The 14,980-nt window shown below is 34.7% G+C and overlaps 1 protein-coding gene across 2 annotated transcripts in view; it reads right to left on the bottom strand.

The window, feature by feature from the left end:
• Positions 1 to 14,980, bottom strand: part of cacng3b (calcium voltage-gated channel auxiliary subunit gamma 3b) — a 106,951-nt gene that overhangs the window by 69,224 nt on the left and 22,747 nt on the right. Inside the window, exon 1 of one of the 2 annotated variants that reach the window (XM_087244815.1) lies at positions 8,622 to 9,658. The exons of the other annotated variant lie outside the window; for it this stretch is intronic. Coding sequence (XP_087100941.1) covers positions 8,622 to 8,832 — 211 coding nt within the window. The 5' untranslated portion in view covers positions 8,833 to 9,658. Of the gene's footprint in view, positions 1 to 8,621; positions 9,659 to 14,980 lie in introns of those variants that run through there. 2 annotated transcript variants of the gene reach the window in all.

Raw genomic sequence — 14,980 nt, 5'->3', positions numbered from 1 at the left:
TGAAATATTAGTATATACTTGTAATACTTAAATGTCCACAATGCTCACTAAAGCGTCACATCTATTTATGTCATAGGGAAAAATAACAAAAAAAAAGGGAAGGAAAAAAATTTAATTGATTTAATATCGAAAAGGTGCTGCATACCATTAACATTTTTCAAATCTATCTATCTATCTATCTATCTATCTATCTATCTATCTATCTATCTATCTATCTATCTATCTATCTATCTATCTATCTATCTATCTATCTATCTATCTATCTATCTATCTATCTATACATCCATCTATCGCATGGGTGCCCAAACTTTTTCCTGTGAAGGGCCAAAAACCACACTTAATTGCGGCTAGTGGGCCGAAGGTGAATAGTTGTCATGAGTAATTTCCTAATTTATTTATTAAATGCTTAACAATGACTAGAAAACATTGCCTTAAGTATTTTTATTACATTTTAGAATGAAGTTATTACAGTAAGACAATCTTAGTGATATGGGAATGATTCATCTCTTATTGTGCTTGTCTTGTTTGAAGGCTAAAGTAAAAAATTTAATATTTACACATTTACTGGAAAGTGAGTGGAAAGAGTGAAATATAAGTATTTATTTACTTGTAATATATTTAATTATTTTATTAATTTTTAACTATGACTAGATAACATTGCCTTTAGTGTTTGTTGACATTTTATAATGAACTTAGTACAGTAAAAACAAAACAATCTTATTTAAAACAGATTTATAACAGATACATAGTTTTTGCCTTTATTTGCTCACCGATTTCTTCTACAGTCCTCTCTGTCGAGTGACAGTATTTACATTTTAAAACCATATAAGATCCATTTACAACATTTAATTGAAACATTTCATTTCAGTTTGCTCTAAATAAAGTAAATAAAAAGCAATAAAACAAGCAAAAAAGATTACGTCAAATTACAAATGACGATCTCTGTGTTAAAGGCTCTGTGTTAAATTTGACTCAACCCACTCCATCATTCTCATTCTCCCCGCAGATGGGACAGTGGACCAAATCAAGTTACAATGGGCCAACGTTTTTTCTCTTTCTTTCTTTCTTTCTTTCTTTCTTTCTTTCTTTCTTTCTTTCTTTCTTTCTTTCTTTCTTTCTTTCTTTCTTTCTTTCTTTCTTTCTTTCTTTTTCTTTCTTTCTTTCTTTCTTTCTTTCCTTCCTTCCTTCCTTCCTTCCTTCCTTCCTTCCTTCCTTCCTTCCTTCCTTCCTTCCTTCCTTTCTATCTATAGTATCCATCCGTCTAGCTAAATCTTTAATTTTTTATATCACTTTTGTTTGGGTTTTACGTCTTGATATAAAACATTATTAACAAAGCTACAAACTATTTTAATACATACTTTACACATTCATTCCCAGGTTATAGTCAAATAATACTATCTAAAATAATAATCTTGTGCCTTCACAGAATCAGTGAAAGTAATATACTTTGTAATATACTTTTGCATTTTAATATCTTTTAAAATGCAATTTATTCTTGGATTGCAATGCTGAATTTTCAGCTTGTGAGCTTTCAGCTTTCTTCTGTCACATGACCATTTAGAAATCCATAGTATGCTAATATGCTTATTTGACGCTCAAGAAAAAGGATTTCATCATTACCATCAATGATTAAAACAGCTGTGCCGCTCAATATTTCTGGGAAAGCCATTATATTATAATGTTCTTTCATGAATATAAAGTTCAAAAAATGACAAAGCTTTTAAAACATTATGAATGTCTTTGCTGTCATTTATGATAAATGGATCTCTGCTAATGTTCCAAAAAATAAACAAATAAATGTATTTGTACCAAAAAGCAGCGTATATCATAAGGGTCTCTGTAAACCAATACATGAAAAAACAATAAATTAAAAGAACACAAAAGCAATAACTTTTAATAACTATGTGCTTTATGGAAATCAGTGGATCAGCATGCAGTGAATCACATCTTCACACTGATTCATATTTTTCGTATGAATTCTAATGGACCAATATGGTGTTTGCATTAAACATATGACTGTATCAGCCTTTGGCATTTGTAATTATGTGGTTGGAATCATGATCTAAAGCAAATCTTATGGCCCATAAAATTCAAGTCGCACTTCAATTCACAGCTTTTCAAGGAAGTCTTGATCAGTGAAGCTGTTCAGGCCCCCTGCAGAGACACAGTCATTTCCATATTGGCACACAGAGCTGTACTTGATGAACTCAACCTGGAGCATTTAAGACACCTGGCTGCTGAACAGGTAAAGGAGCTGAAGAGAAAGCTAGCAGGACCTGACACAAACTTTTAGTATAATTACTCAACACTAATAGCTCATTCAAAGATACAGTGCTCAGCATGTAGTACACCACCCACAAGTCTCTCATTTACATTAATATTTTCTATAGGATGCTTTACAGTATTTGTGCATATACAATAGTTTAGTCAGTACTGAAGCCTAATCTGGAGCTTATCTAACAAAATAACTTACAATAATGATTCAAAAATTTGTCGCCCAAATTTGTGTGAGGGGAAAAATATTAAATATATACTTTCTAAACTAGAAAAAAAAGAGAGAGTAACAAAAATATATACAATTTTGTTAATGTTGTAGTTTGTAATTTTCTATTGCAATATTTTGCAAGAATTTAATTGTATTATCTTTCAATTTCTAAAGAGGTCCTGTGACTAAATTATTATTTTAATAAATATATCTGTTTAATAAATCGGTTTTGTTCACTGAGAAATGGATAAAAATAAAAATAAATAATAAAAATATACATATATTTTTTTAAATGGGGTGTACTCATTTAGGCTGTGCACTTCATGCAACAATAGGCACTTTTAAATCAACACCAATATTCTGTTGTCTTTTTCAGAGTGTAAGCATCTCTCTTTTAAGGTTCTAGTTGAAAATTATAAGCACCCGAAATATCATAATCAAATGAATAGCTCACCCAAAAATGACCCAAAAGTGTTGACATCATTTACACATTTAATTTCATTCCAAAACACTGTGGCTTTCATTGTGGAACATAGGAAAGATGTGGTTGTTTGTATATTTATTCATACATTCATTCATTCATTCGTTCGGTTTTCCATTTGTTAAAAGTCAGAAGGGTCCAAAGTTGCTTTAGATCTCACCAGTTGCATTGAACAAAACTGAAATCTTCAAATCATTTACCAATTTTTATTAAATAAGCGGAGTTTAGGAATTACAAAAGTTCTGTAGCGGGGCCACACCTAAACCAATCAGCTTCCCTCGTCTACTATTTAGGGAAAGTGGACCCTCCCTAAGCCGTTTGACTTAGATTCTCGCTCCCTCCCACCCATTTCCCTTTAAACGCATCCGTTCTACACAACCCCCCCCCCCATCCCAATCCCTATCCCTCTCCTCTTCCACAGGCTGCATCGGGGGGTCTTCTAAACATTCCACCTTCACCTATTAGACGAAGCACTAGTCTCCTTGGGTCATGACTACCTGAGTCTCCCTGGACATGACTACCTGATCAGCAGGTTTAACATTCTTCCCATACTTCTCTTCTCAAACTTCATAACTATTACCTACTTCTCTCAAACAACTTGTAATAAAGTTTCACAAATACCGGTTGTGGCAAGGTCCTTGATAGTGAACACTTATTTTATATTTATTTCTGAGATATATGAAATAAGGGGAGTAAATAATGAGAGAATTAAAATTTTCAGATGAACTATCCAGCTAAGTACAAGTACAATTAAGTATATGAAGATTCCAAGTCAACACATTAAATAAATTAACATGTCAATATAAACAAATATAAAAAATAGAATATTTAAAAGTTACATATTTTATATATCTTTTTTATTTTATATTTTAAATATTTAAATTGGCTTTTTACTTTCATAGTTTAACTGTACAAGTAAGAAGGAATATTTAATGAGAAATTTATTAAAAACTGAGAATGTATATATATGTATATATATATATATATATATATATATATATATATATATATATATATATATGTATATATATATATATATATATATATATATATATATATATATATATGTATATATATATATATATATATATATATATGTATATATATATATATATATATATATATATATATATATATATATATATATATATATATATATATATATATATATATATATATATATATGAATTAAGACTTGTATTGTGAAAAGTGGCCATTATAAGAGAATGCTTTTATAAAGGCAGTTCAGTATTAAATAATGCTGACAACAGTCCCATGGTGCAGAGCATTCAGTAGGGGTTTTGTTACCCTTGAAAACATGCTGGAAGGCAGTAAGAGGTTTTGCACCTCAGTGCTGAGAGAAATCATACAAATTAAAGTATGAATGCATTTTATGAATGCATCTCTGAAGGTAAATTAGTCTCTTGTGAAAAGTTTTAAAATGACGTCTAAAAAGGCCATACACATATTGTGTCTAAATTGTTGAAATTCATGACCATTTAAGTCAGTACACAATTCACACTTAAATATAATCAGATAAAATCAAACATTGTGCATATTAAATAGGGGAATAAGTAGCATTTACTAGAGTAAAATACAGTTGGCTAATATATAATCATATATTTAAATCAACCTTATGTCATCTAATGAAAATATAAAATAAAAATGTGCTGGTTTTCCCTGTACAGTACGATAAGGATCCGCTGTTCATCCACTGTGGCTGAGCTTTCACTGTTGTTAGAGAAAGTGAAAGTTTTTGCTTCTCAGCTGAATGAAAAGTTCACATTCTGAAAAGTTGAGCTGTTTTCATCTTCCAGTGGTGAAGACATGCATGAGTGTCACAACACCAGTGCTCTCTGTGAGCTTGCTTGTAATGTAAGATATTTTTTTATAATTAAACTGCCTCTGTCTACTGTGGTTATTGAGGGGAAAAAGCTCTGTTTATGCTGTTCCATCTACTGTAAGAAAGTGAATTTCCATTTTTATTCAGCCTCTTTGTTGTTTTTGCCTCTCATAATGCAAATGTCAGACTGAAAATGTATGCATAGTAGTAAACGTAAAACATCTATAGTCATTTATCATTTTGGCTTATTTAGAAAACTTATAGTCTGAAATTTGAGACTTTTTATAGAACTTTGTCTAAACCTTTTGTTTCAAAATGCATACCGTCGTGTGTTAATGGATAACATGTTACATTGCAAGTGTATTTAGGAAGCATTAAAGCAGGGGTGTCCAAACTTAGTCCTAAAGGGCCAGTGTCCTGTTGAGTTTAGTTCAAACTTCCTATAACACACCTGCCAGAAAGTTTCTAGTATCTGTAGTAAGAGTTTGATTAGCTGGTGGTTCAGGTGTGTTTGATTAGGGTTGGAGCTAAACTCTCCAGGACACTGGCCCTCCAGGACAGAGTTTGGACACCCATGCATTAAAGGGTCTAGAAACATCAAAACACATTTTTGAGCGGTTGACAGTCATATACATGTCCCACACTGCTAAAAACACTATTAGGACATATATATTTAGCTAACAAGTGAAAACTGATTGGAGACATGGGTCGTCAGGGTTGTGTTTTTAAATGTGCTGCAAAGGGGGTTTTGATTCTATTTCCCTGATATGAGAGCCCAGCTCCACTCACATGTGTGGATTACAGTGCTCTAACACGGGACTAAAATATGTTTGTAAGGAATATTTTTTACCAAAGAGCTTTTCAAATGTGAATATGGTGAAATCGATGAACTCATCTTGGTTGCAGTTCATGTTGATCGACCGGTCTCTACAGGTTTGATAAGTGTGCGTTCAATGCTCTTTGTTTGTGTTTATTCAGATGGCAAAGTTAGCTAGTATTATCAGCAGTACACTTTCAGTTTTTAAAGAAATACCTCAGTCAAAATGATTTAGTTACTAAGCTTACAGTAATATCACTACCAGAGCTGGGTGTAATGTGCTCAACAGCAAAGCATTACTGTATTCAAGTTACATTTTTGGGGAGCGCAGTAACGTAACGAATTGCATTTCAAATTTGTGAAATTTGACTAGTTACTAAAGTCAATGTAATTGTGTTATTTATGTTGCAAATATAGTTTTTAGAAGAAAAAAAATGCTTAATGGTTACAGGTATCCAGTTTTACTTGTTTCTTCTTTTGTGTAAAAAAATAAAATAAAATAAAAACAAGTTTGGAACAAGTGGATGAGACAATTAAGTATTAAACAAACTCTTTAAGTCTTTTGAATATGTCAAGCTGCGGTGATCAACCCATTGTAATGTTTTTAATGAATAATAAATTACTGAAAAAGCAGCAGTATATTTTGTATTTTTATAGATATATTTTATGTTTTAAAAGTAACTTAAAAGTAAAGTTATAAGTAATCTAATTGCTTTTTACATCAAGTAATTAGCAATGTAATCAGGTTACAATTTTCCAGTAGTCAGTAATTTGCAATCTATTACTTTTTTAAAGTAACCTATACCCAACACTGATCACTACAATATTATGGACTGAAAGTCTTCCACTTTCACACAGCTTTCAGATCTGCTGAAAATGCTGCTCTCCGAATTTCTATCTCCCTTGCGTCTGTGTTTGTGTTGCTGGTGTCAAAATCAGCTGTTGTGCATGTGCTGAAACTCCCCTTTTCATGCAAACCCTTTCCTCTTTTGCCACTCCCACCAAAACAAACTGGAATCACAAACTTTCCTGACTTTTTTTAAACTAGAGATGTGAAAACACACTGCTGAGATGGGGTGTGTGTGGGAGGGCCTAAATGATGTCAGAAAAATAGAAAATTTGTTTCCACAAAGAGTAAATACAGATATTTTGATTGAAGACTGTAAAGTCAAAAATTTTTTTTGGACAAAATAACATGTACTGATGAATCATTCACAATAAACCAGAAATGTGCATTAAGAAAGTAAAAAGGGTCAAAGATGATTCCATGTTGACTTTGAACAACATCAACAAGAAAGCAAAGCTGTCAGGCATGGAGGAACAGACTGAGCGGCTGTAAAGCAGCACACACTTGAAGGTTAAATTCAGAGAGGCTGGTCAGACTTGTCCAGCAGAAAGCCTCATTATTACCTTCCTCAAAGATTTATGTGCGGACATGCATAGACTATGACTCGGAGAGTGATAGGTTTCTACTTAAACAGATCAATCCCTCGTTGGTATTAAGCAAATAAATCATGCGAATCTTTTTGAAGTTTAAAGTGGATCAAAAATGGCTGTGGGTATATGTGCACTGGCTGACAGTGACATACACTTCAATTAAATTAATACTGAAAAGTCAATCACTGGATTTGTGTAATCTGCCATGGCCACATCTATTGGATTGCGCCCATCCCTTTCAATTAAAGATGAGGATCTTCCCATCACACTGCAGTCATGTCACCTCTCTGCGTTCCCTGGGGCAGGAGATTAATCAAAGTTTGAAAAGACATTATGAAGTACATTATTTCGCTCCCAGTCAAGCAATGTCAGGGCTGCCAAAACCTAAACTGCACAGAATTAGAATGAATCCATCCAGAGGACAAAGGCAAGGAAAGAGAGGGAAGATAAGGAGGAAAACAGAGGAAAAGGATGAGCAAAACGAACAAGACTTTATCATGTTTTAGGGGTATATGCTGCGCATTTGAATTAAAGGGTGGTTTAAAACTCCACAGGGTGTTTGGTTCAGCTCACTGAACTTATGTAAGGCTGTAGGCTTGTAGTTTGAATTGACTTTGATTTCTCCTTAAAAAGCTTCTCTGTGTGTGAGGTGGGAACCAAGTCCGTTTAGAGAACCATGATTGACAGAATGCTGATTACTGTTTCACGACTACATACAATGCAACCAAATATAAATATATTCTTATCATTTTTAGGGCTTAATGTGGGGTACAATATGGGCAAACCCATATTAAATTGTTTAATACTAAATTATTAACTCAAATTTAACAAATAAATTGGGTGTGTCCATATTTTACCCACATATAGGTTGAAGCAAACCCAGCATTCTTAAAGTATAGTAGAATATATGCAAGTAGCAGATTTATTGCCATCTTTATTGGTAAAATTGTTGCACTGACGTGAACAGTGATGGCGAAGTATTCTGTTGCTCATTATCAGCTTGCAATACCGAGCGATTTATACTTTTGTAGAATAGAGTGCTTTTATTGAACTGCAATATAAGGTAATCGATATGATAGTTCGTCTTATTTTGAATAGAGAAGTGCATGAGTAATTAGACAATTTGCCCCTGATCTATTAGTTATAAGATGACTGCAATCATCATACTGCTTATTAAAATGACTTGATTTGTGACTTCAACAAAGCTTCAATTATCTTAAACCCTTCAGAATGATCTAAATATCGGAGCATTAAAATAAATTCTGGTGATAGATTGAGGTTAGTAGTGCTTCCAATGTGTCACATTAAATAATCCTCAATTAGAATGAACGCTAGTGTATCCTAGAAAAGAGATAGATAGATAGATAGATAGATAGATAGATAGATAGATAGATAGATAGATAGATAGATAGATAGATAGATAGATAGATAGATAGATAGATAGATAGATAGATAGATAGATAGATAGATAGATAGATAGATAGATAGATAGATAGATAGATAGATAGATAGATAGATAGGAGTACTTTCACTTTCAGAAGCACATGAGACGTCTTACCTTCTAGACAGCAGGTTCTCCAAAGCCCTGAATGGGTCATGACTTCCTCGTTCTTCCTGCTCGTCTCGTTCTCGTTATTACTTTTGACCCGGCACACTCCTCGAGAGTACAGCCAGTAGTCCGTTCCCACAGCGATAGTCATCAGGCTGAACGCGGCGAAAGCGCCCACTGTGGTGATGAGCATTTGGACTCCTCTGTCACACATCAACATTTTGCCTCATTTCAGGATGGGGGGTTAAAACAGGGTTCTTAGCGCGTCTCGCAAAAAATTGAAAAACCTCCTAGCCTGCCTGGTGTGCGGACTCCATGCTCCAATCGACTTCAGAAGCCCATACCATTATCATGTGTTGATTTCTGGGGTGTCGAGACTGTTGCAGTCGCTGTTGCTGCTTCTCAAGTTCAGCAAGAAGCCTCACAGTGTTTCCATCGCTTACGCGGAGAGCTGTTTGTTTCTCATTGTGGGCTGTGGAAAAACTGTCACAGACGAGCAGTCTCTCATCAGCACCACAGCATTTTTGCAATTGAGGTACTAGGCTGAGAGAACGACACGATGTGACTTCACAAAAACATCTTTGTTTCCCGAAAAAAAAAACGGCAACAAATCAGCGCTCGCGCACGGTGAATAAGTATGAAAAACAGTGTCCCTCGTTAATCCAACGGAAAACACCTTCGTTCAGTTGATGCATCCGGAATTTTACTGTGAAACACGAGAGAAGAGTAAAATATCCCACTTCATGATCAGCTCGTGTCTCTCCCCCTTCAGATCTGGCGAATATGAACAAGATACATTTGATCATGTGTGGAGCAGCATGTTATGAAGGCACCTATCAAGAAGTGATCGTTTAAACAAACAGAAATCCCAGCACTTGTAATTGCTGTCAACGGTGATGCTGGTCCCCGCAAATGTGTCTTACAGCAATGACAGCTCCCACGTTCCTCCCGAATCCGCTTGTTTGAAACACCGCCCACAGAGGGAGCGGAGCCGAGCGGAGGGAGCGCTGGCTGCTGTCCGCTGCTGCCGCTGCTGCTGAATGGACGGAGACGCGCGTCTAATCTCCGAGTTTCTCCCCGCACAGCGCCCCTGGCTCAACCAATGTGCTACTTAAGGCCTTCATATGCAAAGATATGGGCAAGAAGCGATGCATGAAAAATCGGACCCTGGAGAACAGGAAGGTCCTTAAAGAGCCACAGACAATTCTGATGATTTCCTCCATGGAGACCTTTATATGGGCAATTCTGAAGAGTTTTATAGATCACTGGTTTCACTGGGTTGATGGCAGTACAATTAAAAATTGCACGATTTGCATTGACCTAATTTTCAATACAGTTGGGAACCTCCCTCCCAAAATGCTGCTTGTTCGGATTCTCTTTTCCTTGAGAAAATACTGAATGTGAAATGAACAGTGATAATTGTACATCTTTTAGTGACTCACTAAACATACAGTTTAACCACTAAGGTCTGATTTTTCAAGAAACTACTCTATTGGAATTATTTCAGTGATATACAAACAAAAACGGTTAAGAAAGAGAAATTAGAAGGAATCACAGTTGTCGTTGGATTTGATCCATTCAGCATAGACTGCTGCAGCTGTGGCATCAAAAACCAGAAGATTAAAGGGCTGCTTCTAAAAATGGAAAACTTTTGACCATTTCTGGCAACATTTAGGCTTTTCATTTAAATAGCCATATTTTGGATGCCTGAAATGGTTTAAAGATGGATTTCCGTTTCTGGGATTCCGAAAAAGTTTTCTTACTGTTAACAATATTGTTATTGTCTCTGCACATTTGTGGATGTGGATCTACAGTATGTGGATTGCATGTTTATATAGATGCATACTCATTGACAACTAAAACAACACTGGTGGACTATACAGGGCCATATGTACACACATACTTAATAACCCTTCAACTAACCTGGCATGACCATAAAACAACTTTTTACGCAATTTGTCATGGATATGCGTGGGGAGTTATTGTTTTCAAATTTTGATATTTGTATGCAACTTTGTTCAAAACCAGAAAATAATATATTGCTGTCATGCAAAAAAAAAAGTTATTATATTGTTATCATGCAAACTCACTCAAATTCACCACTGGTTCCCTCAAGATTTTCCTTTAGGCTTATAAAATGGGGTTTTTCATTAGTGGCTGAAGTCAGTCTTAGCCTACTGTATATTTTTCGACTGCAACTCAATCAAAATGCAGCTGTGCGCAAGTATGAGCACATCACCCGGGTTTTATCTTCTCTTCACTGGCTGCCTGTACATTTCAGGATTTTAAGTGTCTGAATGGTGTTGCACCTCTTTTACCTCTCGGAGCTTTTCTCTCTCTTACACTTACTTTTCGTTCGCTCAGGTCAGCCCACCAGCTTCTCCTGGGTGTACCCTGGACCAATTGAAAGCTCAGAGGGGATTGGGCTTTTGCTATGGCCGCGCCTTAATTTTGGAATGGACTGCCATTGTATATTAGGCAAGCCTCTTCCTTTACTGTTTTTAAATCTCTTCCTAAAACCCACTTGATCAAATTGGCTTTTACAGCATGTTGGAATTTTATGTTTATTTTATGTTTATTTATTTATTATTATTTATTTGTGCTATGCTTAGAATTAAGCCCTATTGTCAGCACTGTGGTCAACTGTGTTGTTTTAAAGTGCATTATAAATAAAATTGAAATTGAAAATTGAATTAGATCTGTAATAAAAATCTAAATGCTCAATAATGCTTGGATATTTACACTCAAAAATATGTTGTTTTAACACAAATATCGATAAAATATAGACAAATGCAACATTTAGATAACATTTTTCATTTAGAAATGTAACCCGATCAGGGATTGAAATTAACTTTTTGGATCACCAGTCACCGTGGCTAGTTTTCAACATTACTTGCCACTCGCCATATTCACTAGCCACAATTTTGTTGTTGGGAAAATATTTTTTATATACATAAATTTGACTTTGGCATGCTTGACTTGATTTATATTTTGTTTTATTTCCACATATGCCTCCTCATTCATTTAACGTTTTTGTATGACCTATAGCTCAATAAGCATGAGCAAATGGGCTGTGGTTATTATTGTCATCTCTCATTGGGCAATCCTTATTGCTTAACATTGCTTTTTAAGAAAACTTCAAATTAAAAATGATTTTTAACCAGCCAAAGTGGCTAGTGGGAGTGACTGTCTAACCCACCACAGCTGAAATCTACCCGCATTTGGCGGGTTGACGGTCAAACCCTCAACCCAATGGTTGCATTTTACTCTAATTTGTGCCGAAAAAAAAAAAAAAAAATCAAAGTGGCTCTACACATTTTAATGATTGGTTTATCTTTTGGAATGAAGCATCCAAGTATTATCAATTTATGTTTACCACAACTCAAAACAACTTCAATGTATTTTTACCTTGCTTTACTCAGAATGTGAAAAACCCAACTATACAAATCCAGAAAAATATTCGAGAGAGGCAGTAGTGAATTATCCTCTCAGGTTTGGATGATGTAGCTCCAGCATGAGTTTTCGGTTGGGTTGTAATGCAAATTATTATTATTAAACCATTCTAACGGTTGATAACCTCACCATCACATCACAATAAAAAAAATCACCACCATAACATAAAATCACCCTGACTTAAGCCTGTTTAATATAATCAATAGCAGCTTAGAATATAAGCATTGCAAACATTTATACATTAACAGTCTCATTGAATCAAACCTAAACTGAGGAAGTATTTTACTAAAAGTTCTAATATCTGCAATATTTCAAAAAGAATTGAAAACATCTGTGTGTTTTTTGCTGAGGAAAGAATTCAGAGCGATGCTGAATTCTGTGTTGGCCTACAAAATACGTCATCACTGCGTCACTCTATTAGCCTTCAAGGTTGGCCTACTCCGACAAATTAATGTCATGACTAAACAGCTTTATTGCTCACAAATTTGACTTGCCATTTTTATTTATATATTTAGTGACAAAAAATTGCAAGGCTGTACTTAAGTGCACTAGGTCAGGGCACATTTTTGCACATTATTTCAAGTTGTGAAATAAATGAGCAGATGAAAAACGCATGTGTCGCACCTAATCTGACACATCACCTCCTTCACTGTGTGAAGATCAGATCAAAGTCTGCCTCCCACTACAACTAACAGTGGTATGTGCTTCCTCCCTTCACTTAGCATGACATATCCATCTTCCCTACCCCTAAATATACCGCCTGGAAATGACAATCCTGCTTAACTTCATTCTTGATGTTCACTTAGGCTTTTCACGTTACACATGGTTTTAAGATGCGTTTCTGTCAATTAAATCACAAAGTAGATGATGCTAAACATACAGAAGGTGCATAAACTCAGTTTGAGCATGTCCATTTTTGACCACTTCAGATTATCTGATCATTTGGCCCGTTTACACTGAGTGGTATGGTATGGTACGGTTCTGTACGCTTTTATGGCTGTTTCCACTGTCAAAAGGTATTAAAAAGTGTTCTGTACCATACCAGCAAGACATGCAATCTTCTGTTAATTGAAAAAAAAATCATGATTTGTGGGTTTCCATGAGAGCGCCCTCTGGCTTTTGGAGAAGATTTACTACAGACTTCCCTACACTCAAAAAAATCAACTAGGCATGTATTGGATTTACAAAATAAAAATTTGTCAGATTGAAAAGAACAAATCAAGTTTACGTATGTTAAATGATTAATTCATGTTATTTGAAACTGAATCAAGAAATAATCAAATGAATTTGATCAGAACATGTTGATTCAATGAGACTGAGACGCTTCAAATCGACAACTCTCACTCTGGAGAGTCACTTCGCGCATATCAGTAGGTGGCGGTAGTGCGTTTGGATGTCACCATACGAAAACAACAAGAAGAAGTATCACCGCGTGTTTTCGGCACAGTTTGGGAATTGGTTTTCCCAAGAGCTTGAATATTATGCATGTTATGTTGTTGGCTATATGTTTCCTATACATTTTATACTTTTACATTTTGAATAGGAGTACCAAAGTTTAAACTCAATTGGTAAAAAAAAAAATGATGTTAATGTCCTACAGGTATTGCTTGGGGATCAGTTTTTTTAAGAGCCAAGGTAATTTTGTTGGCTAAATGTTTCTTATACATTTTATATTACATATTACAATTTTGGATATTATATAACATTTTTTTTTATCAAAATATTAAAGAAGAAATTTGTTTAAATGTGATTGGTGCCTGCTAAAGGCTATAATAAAAGAAATATATATTGTCCGTAGTGTATGAGTGTGTGTGTGAATGTTTCCCAGATGGGTTGCGGCTGGAAGGGCATCTGCTGCGTAAAAAAAACTTGCTGGATAAGTTGGCAGTTCATTCCGCTGTGGCGACACCAGAATAATAAAGGGACTAAGCCGACAAGAAAATGAATGAATGAATTTAAACAACAATATTGAACAAGAAATTTACTAGCTGATTTAACAAGACATCATTTTGTTAAAGTGAAGCTTTAGTGTTACATTGAGTAAATTAGAATCATTTTAATTAGAATAACACAATACAAACATTTTGAGTCAATTAGTTGCTAAGAAGTTAGACTGACATATTGAAACCATGTTTTATCTACAAATGTGCTTTGTGTTCATACAACATGTTCAAAGCAGTTCAGGTTTACTTGATTGCATTAGATGCATAAAGGGTGCCACGATTAAATAATGTTTATTCAACAGTTTTTTTTTTTTTTTGAGTGTAATAAGATGTGCATAACACCTGTACTGTTACTCAGTCTCAGTTTATCCAGAAGCATGCAGCTCTACTGAATACCAATAATTATTCCATTAATACCAAATGGAAACTGTATTGCTTCTCAGCTGCACACTTGTGATTAGATTACTAACAGCAAGTTAAAACTAGAAACTTTGTCTCTGCATAACATTTAAAACACACAAGTGTGTTTCTTGCTTATTCACCAATGCGATAAACAAGCAGGAAGCACCTTTATCCCCCAACTCCATTATTCCTGCTTTCCTCCGACAGAGCCAGAGTAAGCTTTGAGGATGAAGTTATTTCATGAATAATGCTTTATAATTCAAAAGCTGAGCTACAAATCTCTAGAAGGATAATGACAGATGGTACAAATCGAAGAAGTGTCATCTAAATCGTTGCTGTGATGCAAGAGTCTTTCAACTGACACGGCTTCGCACTGAGACCTACAAATTGCTTTATATCATATTCAAACCAATAATACAATTCCGCAATCAATGTAAATGACATTCCAGTATAAAAAAAAAAACAAAAAAAAAAACAAGGCAATAGGTTTTACAGCTGTCCAAATAAATGGAACCTAACCCGTCCTAGAAGAACACTGCAATAACAAGACATCAAGCTTTTTGAGATGAA

The sequence above is a fragment of the Danio rerio genome, chromosome 3, assembly GCF_052040795.2.
Source record: "Danio rerio strain M-AB ecotype USA chromosome 3, GRCz13ab, whole genome shotgun sequence".
In the NCBI taxonomy this organism is placed as follows: domain Eukaryota; kingdom Metazoa; phylum Chordata; class Actinopteri; order Cypriniformes; family Danionidae; genus Danio; species Danio rerio.
The sequence above is the reverse complement of the archived record's forward strand: the minus strand, read 5'-3'. Positions and strand labels throughout refer to the sequence as shown.